The 19,709-nt window shown below is 31.7% G+C and overlaps 3 protein-coding genes and 1 long non-coding RNA gene across 10 annotated transcripts in view; all 4 read right to left on the bottom strand.

Annotated features, from left to right (window-relative positions):
* The window catches only part of LOC108736401, a 9,680-nt gene extending 7,047 nt beyond the window's left edge, over window positions 1–2,633 (bottom strand). For 2 of the 4 annotated variants that reach the window (XR_001937716.2, XR_001937718.2), the window contains exon 1: window positions 2,218–2,633. This is a non-coding gene — a long non-coding RNA (uncharacterized LOC108736401). The remainder of the gene's footprint in view (window positions 1–2,217) is intronic. The other 2 variants (XR_003230907.1, XR_003230906.1) reach the window with 2 other exon arrangements.
* A 6,194-nt stretch (window positions 2,634–8,827) lies between these two features.
* On the bottom strand, window positions 8,828–13,026 carry LOC108736437 (squamous cell carcinoma antigen recognized by T-cells 3). Of its 3 annotated transcripts, XM_025973376.1 has the most exons (4): window positions 12,880–13,020; window positions 12,552–12,819; window positions 10,809–12,498; window positions 8,828–10,654 (listed from the first exon to the last, which is right to left on the bottom strand). In XM_025973376.1, the coding sequence occupies exons 1-4, from the start codon at window positions 12,934–12,936 to the stop codon at window positions 10,315–10,317; spliced, it is 2,355 nt and encodes a 784-aa protein (XP_025829161.1). In that variant the 5' UTR covers window positions 12,937–13,020; the 3' UTR covers window positions 8,828–10,314. The 3 variants fall into 3 exon arrangements, with proteins under 3 accessions (XP_025829161.1, XP_025829162.1, XP_018324377.1); XM_025973377.1 differs by lacking the exon at window positions 12,880–13,020 and having other exon boundaries at window positions 8,828–10,656; window positions 10,811–12,498; window positions 12,554–12,646; XM_018468875.2 differs by lacking the exon at window positions 8,828–10,654 and having other exon boundaries at window positions 12,409–12,498; window positions 12,554–12,819; window positions 12,880–13,026.
* Window positions 13,027–15,053: 2,027 nt separating this feature from the next.
* Window positions 15,054–15,671, bottom strand: LOC108736388 (squamous cell carcinoma antigen recognized by T-cells 3). The gene is made up of 3 exons (XM_025973378.1): window positions 15,525–15,671; window positions 15,199–15,464; window positions 15,054–15,143 (listed from the first exon to the last, which is right to left on the bottom strand). The coding sequence occupies exons 1-3, from the start codon at window positions 15,579–15,581 to the stop codon at window positions 15,089–15,091; spliced, it is 378 nt and encodes a 125-aa protein (XP_025829163.1). The 5' UTR covers window positions 15,582–15,671; the 3' UTR covers window positions 15,054–15,088.
* Window positions 15,672–16,779: 1,108 nt separating this feature from the next.
* On the bottom strand, window positions 16,780–19,104 carry LOC108736398 (homeobox protein TGIF2-like). 2 transcript variants are annotated; one of them, XM_018468808.2, is made up of 3 exons: window positions 18,230–18,338; window positions 17,527–18,139; window positions 16,780–17,469 (listed from the first exon to the last, which is right to left on the bottom strand). In XM_018468808.2, exons 1-3 carry the CDS (start codon window positions 18,240–18,242, stop codon window positions 17,193–17,195), a joined length of 903 nt encoding a protein of 300 aa, XP_018324310.1. In that variant the 5' UTR covers window positions 18,243–18,338; the 3' UTR covers window positions 16,780–17,192. The 2 variants fall into 2 exon arrangements, with proteins under 2 accessions (XP_018324310.1, XP_018324309.1); XM_018468807.1 differs by lacking the exon at window positions 18,230–18,338 and adding an exon at window positions 18,749–19,104 and having other exon boundaries at window positions 16,782–17,469.
* Between the last annotated feature and the right edge of the window lie 605 nt (window positions 19,105–19,709).

The following is a 19,709-nucleotide window of genomic DNA, read 5'->3' as shown; positions in this document are numbered from 1 at the left end:
ACGTGTAATTATACAACACGCTACTGAAGTGAAACTTCTTCAAACACACAAACATACCGGGATAGGGGTTAAGGAATTGGTTTAATGGTATTATTTGTACACTATGAATTTAAATTTTACACTATACATGCCGGAGTTGCCTGTGACGAACGTTGCATTGAAGCGCGCTCACGGCTCAAGCGATCCCCACTACGAACTCGACTACGTGGCCGAGTAGAGGGGGGACATCCGTTGCATGATTTCGTTACATACCAATTCGCATGAAACGAACTTACCTCTTTATACTCTCATCAAAACTTTCCCAAGCTAACAGTTTCTTTTTCGCATTTTTAGCTATAAGCAACTTCCTCTAATAGAAATCGTAAGATAATTGTAATGTACACGACTGTAAAAATGCTCACATTAGAGAAATATACAAAACAAAATAAAAAAAATTAATTCACATTAACAGTAAGTGTTGTAAAGTCATGATTATTTTCATTGACTGCTTCTGTACCAAATAAAATTATCTGCTACGATATTTAATCATTATTATTTTTCTTCTGATTCTCAAATTAAAGTCGAAATATAAGTATAATGTTTTCAAAAAAAAAAAAACAAATGATCCTTCATATTAAGCTAACTTTTACACTGCCAGAAAGACAGTTCCACTGATTCTGCTATTCTGCTTTTGACATTTCTAAAACGTTACTTACCAAGTCATGCCATAAATCCTTCCTTTAACAATAAGACAATCTTCGTTCCCAATGCAAAAAAAAGCACCATCACTCTTTCCTACAGAATGTAAGTACTGCTACATTGCAGAGTGAAAGAGAAACCAATGTTTTATAAAACGTCATCCCGGTTTTTATGCTCCTGTAAATTGGAATATTATGAGAGAGTATTCAGATATTATTAAGCGTAGGGATGCTAAAAAACATGTATAATACAATATTAAAGTAATACCGAACACTTTTCCCTTTTAATTTTAAATATATTGTATATAACTTTTACAGTTCCTTGGAGNTTGCATTGAAGCGCGCTCACGGCTCAAGCGATCCCCACTACGAACTCGACTACGTGGCCGAGTAGAGGGGGGACATCCGTTGCATGATTTCGTTACATACCAATTCGCATGAAACGAACTTACCTCTTTATACTCTCATCAAAACTTTCCCAAGCTAACAGTTTCTTTTTCGCATTTTTAGCTATAAGCAACTTCCTCTAATAGAAATCGTAAGATAATTGTAATGTACACGACTGTAAAAATGCTCACATTAGAGAAATATACAAAACAAAATAAAAAAAATTAATTTACATTAACAGTGGCAAGTGTGGTAAAATCATAATTATTTTCATAGACTGTCTATGTACCAAATAAAATTAGATTATCTTATTAAAATTTAATAATTTATGTGCTTACGTCAATAAGTTTCGACTCGCACTGTAACATCGGTACTATAATAATTTCAATTTAAAAACATACCTAGCAAAATCAGTAAAACGCAATGGAACTATGAACGGCAACCAGGCTTTTTTTAGAAAAAAATTGGGATAAACTGATAACGCTAATCGTATCCGAAATCGGCTTTACATTTAAAGTTGGTATATTCACTGTAATAATGCAAATATCATGTATTTAAAAAATTAACTGTAACCGCGATTGACAGTGATGAACAGTCATGAATATAGACACAAGGAAAAATTATGTAGAAACATAAAATATCTCATATGCAACCACATATGCAGCAATGTAAATTCAACTGCATACTGATAAAATATTTATATTTTTGTAATCAATAACAATAAAATCGGAAAATTTTGAAACATTGGGTTTTTAACGAAAAAGTGCGTCACATACAAAATTATCAACGATTTACGCTCTGCCTCGTATTTGAAAAGCTAAAATGTGTCTATTAAAATAATTTTCCTAAAACATTGCCCTTAATTTTTATATTATTTTTCATCAAAGCAGTACTGGGGTTCAAATTTATTTTATTTAAAAAACCACAGCCAACGTTTCGCCCAGGTTGTTGGATAGTTTTATTTAGTCAAAAATGTAATAATGATGGAATTTGGGTTGCTTTTTTGTATAGATAAGACTAAAAATCATCTGTTGTTTTTAAAGTGTTTGTGTATAACTGCCACTACGTAGTTTTTAATTATTTATTATTTTAATCGTACAACGTTTTCAAAACAATTGTTACGAAGTATATATAATATAGCATGTATGCTCACCTTAATCGGCTAACTATAAGAGTCTTCAAGATGGAAAGGTAACAGATAAAACATCATAGGAAGGAGACAACTTATTTTTTCAGTAGTATCAAAATGCATTTCCACGAAAGACAACGCCCATGTAGACATTGGCTGTTTCAGTATGACCAAACTGAACATTAATTCTCTCTCACTCGTTAGATAACCTGCAGAAATGGAAAAAGACATATCAATTAAACTTTTAATTAACGAAAAGAGATTAAACACACTTAAAACACGCACCAAAAAGCAAGTAAAAAACCTGAATAATATAAAATGGCGACAAATGTCAAACATAGTTGACAGATAAATATGAAATAATCATAGATGCGCGATGTCAATAACGATTAAGACAATAGATAATTATTGAAATACCATAGATGCGCGATAAAATCAATTTAAGGGGTAAACAATAGATAAACGTTAAGCAACATTTCATAGTTGTGAACAATAGATATTTAAAAGAAATATTATACATACGCCAAAATGTNAGAACAAAAAAAAGCTAAACTTCAAATTTAATAGTACACTAGTATACTTTTAATACTGACCCTTAGTTAATGTATTCCAATGTTTTAAAAAAAGCTCGGAGCCTGTTAGCCGAATAAATAATAAATAAAACCGTTTTATGTCGAATTTTAGGTATTTGATGGTGTTTTATTTACTTCCTCAACAGAACTTCTTTCGATTTTCGTGAATGAAAGAAAAGAATTATAATTAATTTTCTTTGATGTTGCCTGAACTTTTCTTCATTCATTGCATTATCACTTTAATTACTGAGTTAATGTCCCAAGATAAAGAAGTCCCGCAAGAAGGGTACTATCGCACCAGTGAAAGCAAAATATATTTCAATGTGCTCTATCTCATTCACATATGAAACTGTGGTAAAAAGCACGACAAAACAGATTAAATACACTATTAGATTAAGAAGATAAATAACAAAAAAATACCAGAAACAATTGAAAATCAGTCCAAGTATTTGATTGCAAAAACAGTTCATTCATCAAATTCAAATAATCTTACCTTTTGATCCAATTTGTTCGTGTCCTATACCCATAATTAATATTGATAAGAAGTGGACCCAAAACACTAGATTATAATTTTTTACATTAGTTGACATTGGTGTTGAGATTGAGACATGAAGTTTAGCCAGGTAGGTAGTACCCACGAAGTAAACTAGTGGGAATTATTAGAATTTTGTTTATTATTTGTTTAAAAATGAATGTGACTGAGATACACGCTGTTAAAGTTTTGTTAATCGAAGGAAATTTCGGTAGGTACGGTCCTGGCTTCAGCCTTCCGTCAGCTGTTCCCGTCAAACATCGTTTGTCCTAAAACATATCTCGTAACATTATTCCAATATATCAGCAGGGGCTTTAAGGGAATTCCAGTTTATCATAATTGTACCTAACTAAACAATGACGTCATCAATACATATTTGGCGAGAACAGCTGATGAAGGGCTGCAACCAGGGCCGTATCAACCGAAATTTCCTCTTATTAAGTAAAACTTTAGGAGCCTGTATCTCCAGCTACATAAGTTTCCGCATGGAATTAATACTACCACACGATTCTACTTGGTGAGTACTACTTACCTGACTTAACTTCATGACTCAACTCGTCTGTCAACTAATGTAAAAAATGACCATATATTGTACTATAAGTACCATTTTCTGAAAAAAAAAAAATAGAAAATGCCTTAGCCCACTTTACCAAATATAGAAAAAAGTCGTATATAGGTACTTGATAAATTAAGCGAAATCTAATGAAATCAAGCTTTTTTACAAAGAAACATTCAGTAAACCAGTGTAGGTACTTAACAGTTTTCGGAAGTATTATAAACACTGCGAAAAAATGTTTCCGAATAAACCATACCGTAACAAAAGAAGGCATTATAATTTTCAACTATATCGTAATGAACAAACGTAAAAGAGTTAAAATTATCAGTTACCTTTCATTTATTTTTTGTAATTGTGTGCAGTTGAAAGTTGATAATTTGCACGTAGAACGTTTTTCTTAAATTGTAAAAACAAAATTTTAAGAAACATTATATTGAGTAGTAGATAAATATTGACAATACTGAAGGTCAAAAAATGTAATTTTTATGTCCCAATTGAGAATTCATAATACAACTTGAAGAAAAGTTAACAGGTAAAGAGACGTAACGCCATAAAAATTAAGAATCTTCACATATAGGAAATGAAAGACGGAAGATATTCGAGATATTATAAAAAAAATTCTAATCATTAGGTAAATTTCACGATATCTCTATACTAACCGATACTAATAGTTGTTTCAATCCGAAACCATACACAATCTTCCTTACTTTTCGAGCTAAGAAATTGTTACATTGACATACGGCTAAGGCACGTCCATTAATGTATGTCTATGATGTATACCGTCGACCATCGACGTCTATGCCATCAACGGTTACAAATACATGTCTATGATATGTCTATCTATATCTTTTATCTATGGGCCAATGCCTATCCTAATATCTTCTTCACAGTATCTTCTCTGTCCTAATAACATTGTAGTCATAGATAATAGATCTACAAAGGGTGATTGTAGTCCTAGACTAGGTAAATTGTAGTTGATTGTAGTACACGTTCGTGCGATAGGAGCGGTATTCAAAATCTGAGTCGGTGAAAGTGCCGATTGAAGGGCAAATTTTCAAATGACAGATGAGAATTAAATATTTATTACAGATAATTAAATTAGAAATATCGTTTTAATCGAAATATTATTTATCAAATCTTAGAAACATCCTAATTTCCTCTTTAAATACTGATAAATTAATTATTTTACGATTAGATGTATACGTTCACTAAAGTTGAATGCATTCTAAATTTCAGGCAGTAATAATAACACTTAATTTCAAAAGAAAACAGGGCACTTTCATATTTCCTATCAAACGTACGAGTACTAAGGGTACATTAGCACTCCATGTATATATACTCTAAGATTAATATATCTATCATAGACAAATATCTATGATCAGTGTCATAGATTAGAAAAATATATACTGCAAGAATTATATTTCTAATCTACGATCATATCTATGATTACTGTTTTTCATCAAAAGCAGCAATATTATTCATCAGCGTTGTTTTGCTGCCTTGCATATTATTTGTGTATCTGTTTAACTATACGTTTTTATGTTTAGTTAGCATTTAATTATAATAGCAAGAGCTGAAAATACATGTATTAAATTACAATGGTGTAGAGATTATAAAATGACAAGAGGTCAATTGGCTTTCAAGCTTTGCATTAAGTAAAGGACGCTTAAAAAAAGAAGGTCGACATTGGCCGTTTATTAAATAAAACTGAAAGTGTGTAAAAAAGTGCGTGCCATCAGACATGGAAATATTTTTGCCCATAGTGTTGTTAATTATATTTTGCATTTTGTTTTCAATTTGTGGCTGGTGTTGTAAGAGACGTAAAGCTGGAATTGTATATGGACGTAAGCTGTGTACAAAAAAGCACTTTTGTTTAACCTGGTAGTTTTATTCTTTTATAGAAGCTCCTCCGGTTACAATAACATCAACACACGTATCTACAACACCAAATATTCCACCTTATCCTTCAGGACCGCAACACCCTATTCCTCAACCAGTTCAAGCACCTACAGGCATTGGATTTGCTCATCAAACAGCCCCTTATCCAACTGGACAGCCCCCTATGCAACCAGGTAAAATACTAATCTTTTTGTTTCTATAAATTCCGTTGTTTTAATATTATACTTCTGAATGTTTATGAATAGGAGCTTATCATCATTATCCATCATACCATCCATTATATCCAGGTAATTTTGTATAAAGTTATTGTAAGTACTGTTGTCAAGTAGAATGTTGGTTTTGATAGATTACAAGCTTTTTCAATTGTAATGATATTTCAACATCCCAGACCCCAAGTCCACACTACTGAATTAGTTCCAAATCAGTGAAATTTATAAAAAAACAGCGTTTGTATATTTTATACATACAGTGTTAATGCTTCTTTTTAATTTCCTTTTTTACCAATGAAAAATTTAAAAGTAATTTTTATTAACATTTCCTTAGCAGCACCGTATGGATTTTCACAACCAGGCCAATCAATTGTTACAATGGGTAGGTCTAAAGCTAAGACTGGTTCAAATTAAATTATTTTATCATTTATATCACTTTTTTTTGTAATACAAATTTATTTGACATGCTTGACTACTTGGGAAATCAATGTAGCCCTTTATGGTAACTAAACTGACAGTAAAGCAAACATTTAATTAAATAAACAATTCCACTTTGTAGTACTTAGAACTAAATGAATGTATGTAATATAAAAACACGACATCAGATAGGTAATACTTTCATGAAATCAAATTGTTTCCAATGATTATTTAGGTAGGTCATTTAATTATCTTGAAATATGAGTTGCTTGACCTTTGAGAACTTTTGTAACTTTAATAGAACATTATCTGTAATTAATTAATAGAGGCATTATTATTATTACTTACAAAATTCCAGTTAAATTAGATAGGTATATGGACATATATACACACATGTAAATAATAATGGAACATTCCTAAAGAATACAACACAGCTATAATAGAAACATTTTTTATTAAAAGGGAATACTTCTAATTAACAGTTACCATAAATATTGAAGTTGCAGAATATTACAAAGATTCAGCTTCTCTTTTCTCGCCTTTTACATTTCTCCTTTTTTTGCCTGTTTAAAATAATAGATATTTTTTTTAAAATTGGGTTTTCTCCTGTCATTTTATTTCTCCTACATTGAGAAAAAAAGGAAGTTGCATCCTTGTTAGTGGTTGTTACTCTGGCTTTGATTTTTGGTTTGGTTGGTATAATTTATTAATTATTTTTTGTTGTGTTATTAATTTACTAATTAAATAAATAATAAATGTCACATAAATGTTAAATACCATTCTTTTAGGTTCTCCTCCATATCCTCCGGTGGGTGTTGCTCCTTATCCCCCTGCACATCCAGCACCAGGACAGTTGCCACCTCCGTACCACGAAGTGGTTGGACAATCGGGACCAACTCAGCCTTATAATCCAAACATAGTAAAAGAAGGATATTCAAAACAGGCTCCCTACAATCCCAATTATTAAAAATTATAATGAAAATACAATTGATAATTAGTTGATGATGTTGGGTAATAAGTTTGTACCAGAAAATGGCAATTTTGTGATTATAATTATAAAGTATGCAAGAGAGAAGAGGAAAATAATTTCTATTTTTAAAAGGCCCAGCCGTGTAGGAAAACGTTAACTTTATGATAATTATAATAAGTAATTAGTGTTTTTTTATACCTAAATATATACTTATTTTGTGTTTTAATTAAGATTATCCTCTATAATGTTACATGTGGTTAATATAAACTGATTTGTATATATATGTAAATAGTTTTTTATATCCTATGTGATGGCCTTTTTTTTTAAACATAATCCGGTATTTCGAGCTGTGACTAAAAAGAAAAAAATTATTTATTGTAAGGGACGATTATTTTGGAATATATTAAAGGAGGAATTTAGGATTCATTCTGCGTACGGTTTGTATTTTAATTTACTCTGAGTTAATAATTCGTGATCCTTTTATTAATTATCTGCTTTTAAAGATTAGGATATACGGATGACGTATTATATTAATTTGGATAGGCTGAAAATTAGTCACAAGTTATTTTGTTTTGCAAAGGAGTTGATTACACGCAATGTTGAAGAATTTATTAATGATGTATACACGGTGTTCTATGAAGAATCAAGGTTCCTAAAATTCTTTATATTTTATGTCACGTTTATGAAAAAAAAAATTACAGGCAGGACATAGGAGGCAAAGTAATTTGTTATTTAGCAGTAAAAGTTTTATATTTTGAAACTGACTTTAAATTTTAGTTAGTATTATTACTTTATTGGGCAAGTGTAATGGGTGTCGATGCAAATGTATTATTTAGAGAAAATCGAACTGTAAGTAAGACCATCAATTCAACGACATAAACTTGTACGCTGATTTTTTATTAAAATAGTAATCAAAGTAGGCAAAATTTATAACAAGGTGCGTTTTTCTTATTAGACACCTCAGTTTTGGAGGTTGTTGCGCCTTTGGATCCAATGGTTTCTGCAGCACATAAATAATGATTCAAATATAGAGTGATAACTCAAATGCGTTGATATAACCGAGTGATATTGATTTTTTATTAAAAATTCGATTTAGACTCGGTCAAAATCAACACACTTATCTGGCAATGCCCTTTTCTTACTTTAGAAAACTACGAACACTGTATTTTTAAAAAGAAGATATTGGGTAGTAGGAAGATTCAATTTTTTTGCTTTTACAGGTTTAATAGATGCAGTACATATGAAATAAACTTTGGTCCAAGGTGGTTCATTAATAGACTATTAGAAAATATAAGAATAGTTTAACAGATATTTTCGTTTATATAAAAAAAAGGCCAACACAACAGGACGAAGTTCATTGAAAAAAAAAATAAAATATTCTATAAAAAGTTCTGATACATATTTTTTGTCTACATATCACTTCGTTAGTTTATCAGCATCCAAAGTTTTAACTAATTACTAGAAAGCATAACNTTCGTGATCCTTTTATTAATTATCTGCTTTTAAAGATTAGGATATACGGATGACGTATTATATTAATTTGGATAGGCTGAAAATTAGTCACAAGTTATTTTGTTTTGCAAAGGAGTTGATTACACGCAATGTTGAAGAATTTATTAATGATGTATACACGGTGTTCTATGAAGAATCAAGGTTCCTAAAATTCTTTATATTTTATGTCACGTTTATGAAAAAAAAAATTACAGGCAGGACATAGGAGGCAAAGTAATTTGTTATTTAGCAGTAAAAGTTTTATATTTTGAAACTGACTTTAAATTTTAGTTAGTATTATTACTTTATTGGGCAAGTGTAATGGGTGTCGATGCAAATGTATTATTTAGAGAAAATCGAACTGTAAGTAAGACCATCAATTCAACGACATAAACTTGTACGCTGATTTTTTATTAAAATAGTAATCAAAGTAGGCAAAATTTATAACAAGGTGCGTTTTTCTTATTAGACACCTCAGTTTTGGAGGTTGTTGCGCCTTTGGATCCAATGGTTTCTGCAGCACATAAATAATGATTCAAATATAGTGATAACTCAAATGCGTTGATATAACTGTCTGATATTGATTTTTTATTAAAAATTCGATTTAGTCTCGGCCAAAATCAACACACTTATCTGGCAATGCCCTTTTCTTACTTTAGAAAACTACGAACACTGTATTTTTAAAAAGAAGATATTGGGTAGTAGGAAGATTCAATTTTTTTGCTTTTACAGGTTTAATAGATGCAGTACATATGAAATAAACTTTGGTCCAAGGTGGTTCATTAATAGACTATTAGAAAATATAAGAATAGTTTAACAGATATTTTCGTTTATATAAAAAAAAGGCCAACACAACAGGACGAGGTTCATTGAAAAAAAAAAAATAAAATATTCTATAAAAAGTTCTGATACATATTTTTTGTCTACATATCACTTCGTTAGTTTATCAGCATCCAAAGTTTTATCTAATTACTAGAAAGCATAACATCTATTGTTTTTATTGTAAAATCGTTTTTTAATTTTTCAATTATAAGGTACTCCTAAACATTGAAAGCTAATAGTATCAAAGTGCTAAAAAGTCCGATTAGCCATCAATCTCCTTGGACCAAGCCCTTCTTGTCGTACTTGAAGCTATTAAACCTGCTTTACAAAAAAAAAGTTATAAAACTTCTGTATCACTATAAGGAGTAGTAAACTTACATTATTTCTTAGGTAATAATAAGAAACAAATGAAATTATTGATGGTTGAGTAACTACGTTTAAGTTTTATGTCAAAAAAAGTTGAGAATGTATACATATAAAAGAATAAAATATTTTTGTTAAATTTTAAGCATTAATTACTTTTATTTTAACACAAAATTAACAGAAATACTTATCGTTTTACTATTCCTTAAAAAACTTAAACTAAATACAAAATACTGCCTATTTATATATTATGATACTTATGATCGAAATGTGAAAAACAAACATTCTTTTTAACTTTTTTTCAGTAGCATTTTTCTAAAATCTTCATTGCTTTTTGCTGTCGCTTTGTTTTCACTGGTTTCCGTTGAGTTAGAGCTGATTACTTTTGATTGCAATGCCCTTGGAATAAGTGGTACTTTTAAACGAGGGCGACCATGTTGTAAAGTGCTACCATTTCTTCCCGCCCCTAAGAGTGTTCTTTCTTCCGAAGGGGATTTTTTCGGAGGTGGTGCGCTTATAAATACAGAAATTGTAGAGTCTTCTAGTTTCATTTGATCTGTGGCTTTCAGTGCCTTTTCAGCCATTTCTTCGTTAGAAAATTCAATATATGCTAAACCCTTTGATTGTCCATCCTTGTACGTGACTAATCACAAAATGTTACGACTAACATTAAAACATTAAAAAGATTAATTGCTCTATAAGTGGGGAGGATCTGTCTAATGTTAAAGTAGAACAAAAAAAAGCTAAACTTCAAATTTAATAGTACACTAGTATACTTTTAATNTCCTTGTACGTGACTAAACGTACAGCAACAGCGCCGTGAGGTTTGAAGATGTCTTCTAAATCCTTATTTGTGTATGAAAATGGCAATCCCTTGACGAACAGTTTGTTTTTTTCCTTTGTCGTAGGAAATTTAAATTTTTTTTCAGTTTGTTCTTGGCTCCTGCATTTCGATATGAATAAAGGCCGACCGTCTATTGGTTCCCTGTCTCTTTGGAGAGATTTTTCAGCTTCTTCTTTATCTCCAAATTCTATGTATGCAAAACACCTTGAATTTCCTCTTTTATCAGTAGGTATAAGGATTTTTACTGCGTTCGGGAAAAGTTCCTTCAATTTTTCTTCTGTTACACTTGACCGCATATTACTAAGGAAAATAGATTTTTCTTTATCGAAATCTGAAGGATTTAGTTTCTTAGTTAGCTTGCGGTCTGTTTGCTTAATTTTTTTGAATTGGGATATTTTTTCTTTATCATCTTCCCACGGCCTTTTTCTCTCTATTCTTTTTTCATTTTCTGCAGGAAGGTTACTGTTGTTGAGCATATGTTTTTTAAGGTTCTCTTTGCAGATTTTTTCGCAGCGAATAATATCTTGAAGAGTTCCAAATTCTCTTTCGAATAATGTCCATTCGTCAACTATGTATTGTGGCCAGTCTAAAGGCACAGAAATTGCCCTTTGAAAAATCATTCTAAGCGTTTGTGGCTCTTTAGATTGTCTTTCTAATGCTGCATATTCAAGCCAAGCACTCGCAGACTTCCTGAAATTAGGGTTTTTTAAGATATCAGACCAGATTTTACGAGCCCCTTCAAAATTCCCCTCCTTTACATACAATCTCGCTTCCCATCTATGCAAAATGAAAGAAGGGTCATTAATATCCCCCAGTTGATGGAAAGCTTGTGAAAATAATTTGTGAAGATGTTCAGTGGATTCAGAATTTCTTTTGAAATACTCCAAATAAGCTAACCATAAATTAAGTCCTGGGGTAGGTGATATACTGGTTAATCCTTGCTCTAAGGATTCAGTAACTTCTTTTTGCTCTTTTTTTTGGTCCTCTAATATTCTTAGCAAGCAAATCCAAAGTTCTTCTGACCAAGGGCAATTTCTCAAGGCTCTTTTGACTACCTTATTACATATTTCGCCTAGTTTCATGCAATAGTAACAATATTCAGACCATAACTCTGTATTTAAACTTAATTTTGCTACTGCTCTTTCGTACAAACAAAGACACATGGAAGGATCATTAGAAGCCTTAATGTATTCTCTGTAGCAGTTAAGAATTTCTGTATCATCATTCAGTTCTAGAATACGTTCTTCAAATGGAGTGTATTTTTCTAATTTTTTTAATGCATTCTGGTAAGCCCACTCAACTTGTTTTACATCCAGTCCATGGTTCTCAGGAAGTTGTTCTAGCCAGAATTTCCATTCTCTGTAGGTGCCTTCCATGTCCAAAAGAGGTACTGATAACTGTCGACGGAAAACCTCTTGTACCGTTTGTAATTGTTTCTGCCACTCTTCAGTACCAACTTCCATTAAAGATAAATGTGTAATTTCAAATTCTCTTAGGACATCCCACAATAAAGACCCTTCACTAACATGAAGTCCTCCTACTGACAATCCTTTATTTATGATTATCCTTACTTCATCAGATTCCAATACCCCCATGGAAAATTGAGCATATTCCAACCACAAATTGATTGCTATTAATAAATAATACAATATAATAACAATATCATTTTTCATTCTTACTTACACAAATAATCTTCAACTGCTTTCTCAAATAGACCAAGCACATTCTTTTTATCTTCAGGACTAATAGCAAGTTCCATTTCTATTTTTAACCATGTTAACCAAAGTTCTGGTGTTAAAGGAAACAATTCATAAAATCTCTCATAAGCAGCACGCATAGATTTTAAATCTCCTATTTGACGATATAAATTCACTAATTCTACATGTACATCGTATAAATATTTGTTGTCTGCAAGTTGTCTTTCAAGTTCTTCAGCTCGACCTTCCAGTTCCTATAATTTTTAATGTTACAAATAAAGGTAAATTAAAGTACATCATATTAGTGGATATACGTTTTCGTTTTCATCACTTTCGGAACTAGAAGAATCACTGGTTTCCATTTTATCCATTTTTGAAAATTATTTAGATTATCAAGATTTTGCACAGTGAAATATATTTTTTAGGTTAGTGTGTATGTATCATAGACAAGAGAAGTTTATTATTTATGATAATGTTGAACTATATGGTCGAACCATTGTCTATCGTGTGAATCTGGCAACCGCTATAAATGATCTACTAATTCAATCTTTATTAATAAATTGTGCGTCGTTTGCGGGTTCTAAATATGCAAGTATCATAATTGTGCGTCCATTAGTTCTGTTAAAAGAATGGAAAATTGTTTCGGGAACAGATGGAAATTAAATGTCAATTTATTCAAAAACTACTCAAGATATGATAATTTAATTGACGCTAAACGATTGCGCGTCATTTGTGCTTGAATACTGAGTATTACGGTAAGCAGAGTTTATTTTTGTATTATTTATTAGTAATGATTACAAATAATACTTGGCATTCAATGACATTAGTATTATCATGGTATTATCTATGATTCATCAATGGTGCATGTGAATTCCCTTTGATTGTCCATCCTTGTACGTGACTAAACGTACAGCAACAGCGCCGTGAGGTTTGAAGATGTCTTCTAAATCCTTATTTGTGTATGAAAATGGCAATCCCTTGACGAACAGTTTGTTTTTTTCCTTTGTCGTAGGAAATTTAAATTTTTTTTCAGTTTGTTCTTGGCTCCTGCATTTCGATATGAATAAAGGCCGACCGTCTATTGGTTCCCTGTCTCTTTGGAGAGATTTTTCAGCTTCTTCTTTATCTCCAAATTCTATGTATGCAAAACACCTTGAATTTCCTCTTTTATCAGTAGGTATAAGGATTTTTACTGCGTTCGGGAAAAGTTCCTTCAATTTTTCTTCTGTTACACTTGACCGCATATTACTAAGGAAAATAGATTTTTCTTTATCGAAATCTGAAGGATTTAGTTTCTTAGTTAGCTTGCGGTCTGTTTGCTTAATTTTTTTGAATTGGGATATTTTTTCTTTATCATCTTCCCACGGCCTTTTTCTCTCTATTCTTTTTTCATTTTCTGCAGGAAGGTTACTGTTGTTGAGCATATGTTTTTTAAGGTTCTCTTTGCAGATTTTTTCGCAGCGAATAATATCTTGAAGAGTTCCAAATTCTCTTTCGAATAATGTCCATTCGTCAACTATGTATTGTGGCCAGTCTAAAGGCACAGAAATTGCCCTTTGAAAAATCATTCTAAGCGTTTGTGGCTCTTTAGATTGTCTTTCTAATGCTGCATATTCAAGCCAAGCACTCGCAGACTTCCTGAAATTAGGGTTTTTTAAGATATCAGACCAGATTTTACGAGCCCCTTCAAAATTCCCCTCCTTTACATACAATCTCGCTTCCCATCTATGCAAAATGAAAGAAGGGTCATTAATATCCCCCAGTTGATGGAAAGCTTGTGAAAATAATTTGTGAAGATGTTCAGTGGATTCAGAATTTCTTTTGAAATACTCCAAATAAGCTAACCATAAATTAAGTCCTGGGGTAGGTGATATACTGGTTAATCCTTGCTCTAAGGATTCAGTAACTTCTTTTTGCTCTTTTTTTTGGTCCTCTAATATTCTTAGCAAGCAAATCCAAAGTTCTTCTGACCAAGGGCAATTTCTCAAGGCTCTTTTGACTACCTTATTACATATTTCGCCTAGTTTCATGCAATAGTAACAATATTCAGACCATAACTCTGTATTTAAACTTAATTTTGCTACTGCTCTTTCGTACAAACAAAGACACATGGAAGGATCATTAGAAGCCTTAATGTATTCTCTGTAGCAGTTAAGAATTTCTGTATCATCATTCAGTTCTAGAATACGTTCTTCAAATGGAGTGTATTTTTCTAATTTTTTTAATGCATTCTGGTAAGCCCACTCAACTTGTTTTACATCCAGTCCATGGTTTTCAGGAAGTTGTTCTAGCCAGAATTTCCATTCTCTGTAGGTGCCTTCCATGTCCAAAAGAGGTACTGATAACTGTCGACGGAAAACCTCTTGTACCGTTTGTAATTGTTTCTGCCACTCTTCAGTACCAACTTCCATTAAAGATAAATGTGTAATTTCAAATTCTCTTAGGACATCCCACAATAAAGACCCTTCACTAACATGAAGTCCTCCTACTGACAATCCTTTATTTATGATTATCCTTACTTCATCAGATTCCAATACCCCCATGGAAAATTGAGCATATTCCAACCACAAATTGATTGCTATTAATAAATAATACAATATAATAACAATATCATTTTTCATTCATACTTACACAAATAATCTTCAACTGCTTTCTCAAATAGACCAAGCACATTCTTTTTATCTTCAGGACTAATAGCAAGTTCCATTTCTATTTTTAACCATGTTAACCAAAGTTCTGGTGTTAAAGGAAACAATTCATAAAATCTCTCATAAGCAGCACGCATAGATTTTAAATCTCCTATTTGACGATATAAATTCACTAATTCTACATGTACATCGTATAAATATTTGTTGTCTGCAAGTTGTCTTTCAAGTTCTTCAGCTCGACCTTCCAGTTCCTATAATTTTTAATGTTACAAATAAAGGTAAATTAAAGTACATCATATTAGTGGATATACGTTTTCGTTTTCATCACTTTCGGAACTAGAAGAATCACTGGTTTCCATTTTATCCATTTTTGAAAATTATTTAGATTATCAAGATTTTGCACAGTGAAATATATTTTTTAGGTTAGTGTGTATGTATCATAGACAAGAGAAGTTTATTATTTATGATAATGTTGAACTATATGGTCGAACCATTGTCTATCGTGTGAATCTGGCAACCGCTATAAATGATCTACTAATTCAATCTTTATTAATAAATTGTGCGTCGTTTGCGGGTTCTAAATATGCAAGTATCATAATTGTGCGTCCATTAGTTCTGTTAAAAGAATGGAAAATTGTTTCGGGAACAGATGGAAATTAAATGTCAATTTATTCAAAAACTACTCAAGATATGATAATTTAATTGACGCTAAACGATTGCGCGTCATTTGTGCTTGAATACTGAGTATTACGGTAAGCAGAGTTTATTTTTGTATTATTTATTAGTAATGATTACAAATAATACTTGGCATTCAATGACATTAGTATTATCATGGTATTATCTATGATTCATCAATGGTGCATGTGAATTAGTAATATCAATGAAAAATTCAGGATTATATGTAGTCATTACTAATAAATAATACACAGATAAATTCTGTTTACTATATTAGATCAATCTTCAAGCACAAATGATGCGCAATTGATTGGCCTAAATTAAATTATGATGTCCTGAGTAGTTTTTGAATAAATCAACACTGAATTTCCACTTGCACCCGAAACAATTTTCCTTTTTTCTAAATAAAACTATTGAACATACAATTACCTAACTTACATATTTAGAACCCGCAGAGGATTATTTATATGAGTCCATGATTTTAGCATCTATGGTAGTTTAATAATGCTGGCTCGAAATTTTAGATTTTAAAGGCTGATGGTGAGAAAAAAGGCAGAACTGCTGCTAAGCCTAATATTTTTCACCAACTGTTATGGGCATCATTTTCCTAATTTCTTGTATAGATTACTATGCGTTAATAGACAATTGGAAAAACTTTATAAAATTTCTTCTTTTGTATGCCTGAATTATTTCAACAGGCACTTCTATTGCCTGCAAACTAGTTGAACTTTTACTCAATAATGTAGAGGGATAAAATTAAGCTTCCTTGGGACCGCCAGTGGGGCTTTTATTATTCACATTTTAGGTAAAGTAGCCTCACTGGTAATTTATTGTATACAATGATATGAATGTTTAGTTTTATATATATATCATAAATAAAAGCCAGGTAAATATCTTTTAAAAAACGTTAGCATTTTATTTCAAAATCAATTGTTGTCACAATTACGTTCACAACCGATTTTTTCACTATTTCGCGGATCAGACACTTTTAGAAAACACTTATGCTAACATTCTTCACTCTACCACATACATATAGTATTTATAATATCTATCTTTTTTTATGATCGAACGAATTTGTACCAAACTTGTAGCCTATTTTTATTAACTACTTACATTTATGCAAGAAAGAGTACAACATAAAAAAACATCTAACATTGTAAAAAAATGTAAAAATTGCAACACATCATTATTTGAATCTTAAGAAACGAACGAAACTGTCAACTCCCAAAGTTATTACGTAAAGATAGCAAGAAGGCACGGGGGTTGGGCGGGATGAAGTAATTCTTCTTTTGTTCCTTCCACAACTAGAGTTTTATTTCTTCTTGCTCCTTTTCGCGTTGTCTTACGGCGACTGCAGTTTCTACCAGCAAATACAGACATTTAAATTTGTCCTTTTCATCTTCCTCATTTTCTGGTGGTGTAGGTGGGGGTGATGATGGTAATACAGCTACATTTGAGTGTACAGGCATTACCTGTACTTTAGGATTCGACAGTGGATGTGGCAATTGGGGCAGATGGGCGAGTTGAGGGTGTGGAGCACTCCAATAGTCTGATGACGATCTGACGGTTTCTTTTTGGGAGCTGAAATGATAAAAATTAATATTCTCTAGTGAACTTAAAATAAACGAGACTTCTTACCCTCGATTTGCTGGGTGTTGATTTTCTTTTGGCATTCCATAACGAATAACTGTTTGCCATGGGGTAAATTTCTCTTCTTCACTGGGGCTGGAGCTTTCATATTCATTTGGGCTATCCTCCTCAGACCTGTACATGAGGGTTATGCTCTCATCATAGTCATGATCCAGTCTTATACGCTTTCCGTTTCTGGTCACAGCCTCTTCTTCCCAATTAGCCTGGGGCTGCTCAATTATCATAGCCGAATTGTTATTTAATTTTCTACCACGTCGGGATATTGTATAATGTAAAGGATCGTGACCTTCTCGTCTTATCATTTCCGGTAATATACGTCTGCGGGCGTTTATAAACCAGTTACAAACTTGTAATACGGTCAGGTTGGCTTCTTGAGAAAGGGTTAGCTTTTCAGCGTCACTGGGGTATGCATTGTAGCGGTGTTCGTACAGCCATCTCTTCAGTATCTTAACAGAATGTTTAGGCAAATTACCTCGACGTTTTCGGACCGATCCCATATTATGATTTTGCATGTTAACTTGCAAGGTTTGAACGTGATCTTCCACATCTGAACAGGAATCATTGTCATCGGTGCTACTTCCTGATTGAAATCGGTCTCGATCTAAACAATTTTTTTTATTTAGGAACACATAAACCTTATATGATTTTTATATTTTAATAACAGTTCCATATTATTACAAGAAATACTTACTCCAGTTAGTCATTCTATAATTTTTAGACAACGAATTTCAAACGATCTCAGCTTAATTTGATAAATTTTATGTGATAACTTTTGAAAATAGACAGTTAAAAATTTAAAACTTTTACACATGTAACGGATTATGTCGTAAGAAGCCGATAAACAAGCGAAATGTCAAACTGAAAAGGTTATGTGTTATTTTTAAATAACACAAATCATCTTGGTACAAAAAAAGAGACGGTAGTATCTAAGCAATAATTTAATGTAATTTTCAGAATTATTCGAGTCAGGTTTTAAAAAAAATTAGGATAGTTTTAGTCATGTTTTTAATATCCCCATTAAATTTTAGATGACATTTGACAACATGGCTCCCATTACCTCGTGGTTTTTATCATTTAAATTCTCACAACAAATTAAATAATATGCCAAAATGACTGTGACAATTATGTTTTCTAGTTGAAAATGCACTCTGTTAAAAGTATAAACAAGGCCGACAGTTAAGGAATGTAAACAGTGTACTCTGCTACTTACGAGATTTTATTTTCATGGCTGAAGAGTAGTTTAGATGCTGAATAAATAGATGCTGATCACACTTTTTGAAAAATGATTTGTTCACGTAAAAATGCTGCCAAATAAACAGCTTTTTGTTTTTTAGGCCAACATGATTTTGTTTACAAACCCGGCGTTTATCTTTCCCTTTAACAGTATCCAATTAGTTTTGTAGGTTAATTATCACTTATGACACTTGCTCACAAAAATCTCTCGAATTCACATTCACTTTAATTTTGAATGCACATGGAAATTATGCAATAAAAAACATTTCTGAAGACGAAGTCACGCGTTTTACAAAATGTGACATTAAATGGCGGTCAAACATCAGTCGACTGTTAAACGAGTGCTATCGATAACTTCCGAAGATACGTTGTCGTTTATCTGTCATCATAACCAATGAAAATGTTTGGCGCAAAACCAATTATATTTAAAAATTTAAATTTATAAAATACGTTGGGAAACAAGACTATTTTGAAATATATTAATTTTTTTAAATGGTAGGTTTTAAGTTAAAGTATATTCAGGAATTCATTAAACGATTTGTCTTTTAAAACAGGAAAGTCTTACATTCAAAAAAGTTTTTTTTATCAAAACATATTTGCAAAATTGGTAGAGCTATTTTTTATCAAACACACTGTGTATATAAATNGTAAAAAAATGTGAGCAGTTTTCAAAATTATTAAGAAATTAACTAGTTCTACCCCCTATCAGTCACTGTGAGCTAGAAACTGTTAGCACCATTGCTTCGAGTGGTCGAAATTTACTTTTGTGACGTAGTGTCGGCCATCATTCTTTTCTAATTGTTGCACTTGTCGGCCATTATTCTTTTTCAATTGTTGTCGCATTGTCACTGATGTCGGCCATTATAGTTTTTTAATAGATGTATAGTAATCAATGATTAAAATTTAAAGGAATTGTTTCTAAATAGGTATGCAACACA

Source organism: Agrilus planipennis, unplaced genomic scaffold (genome assembly GCF_000699045.2).
Source record: "Agrilus planipennis isolate EAB-ADULT unplaced genomic scaffold, Apla_2.0 scaffold149, whole genome shotgun sequence".
Classification (NCBI taxonomy): domain Eukaryota; kingdom Metazoa; phylum Arthropoda; class Insecta; order Coleoptera; family Buprestidae; genus Agrilus; species Agrilus planipennis.
Note: the sequence above shows the minus strand (reverse complement) of the source record. Positions and strands in the feature narration are given on the sequence as shown.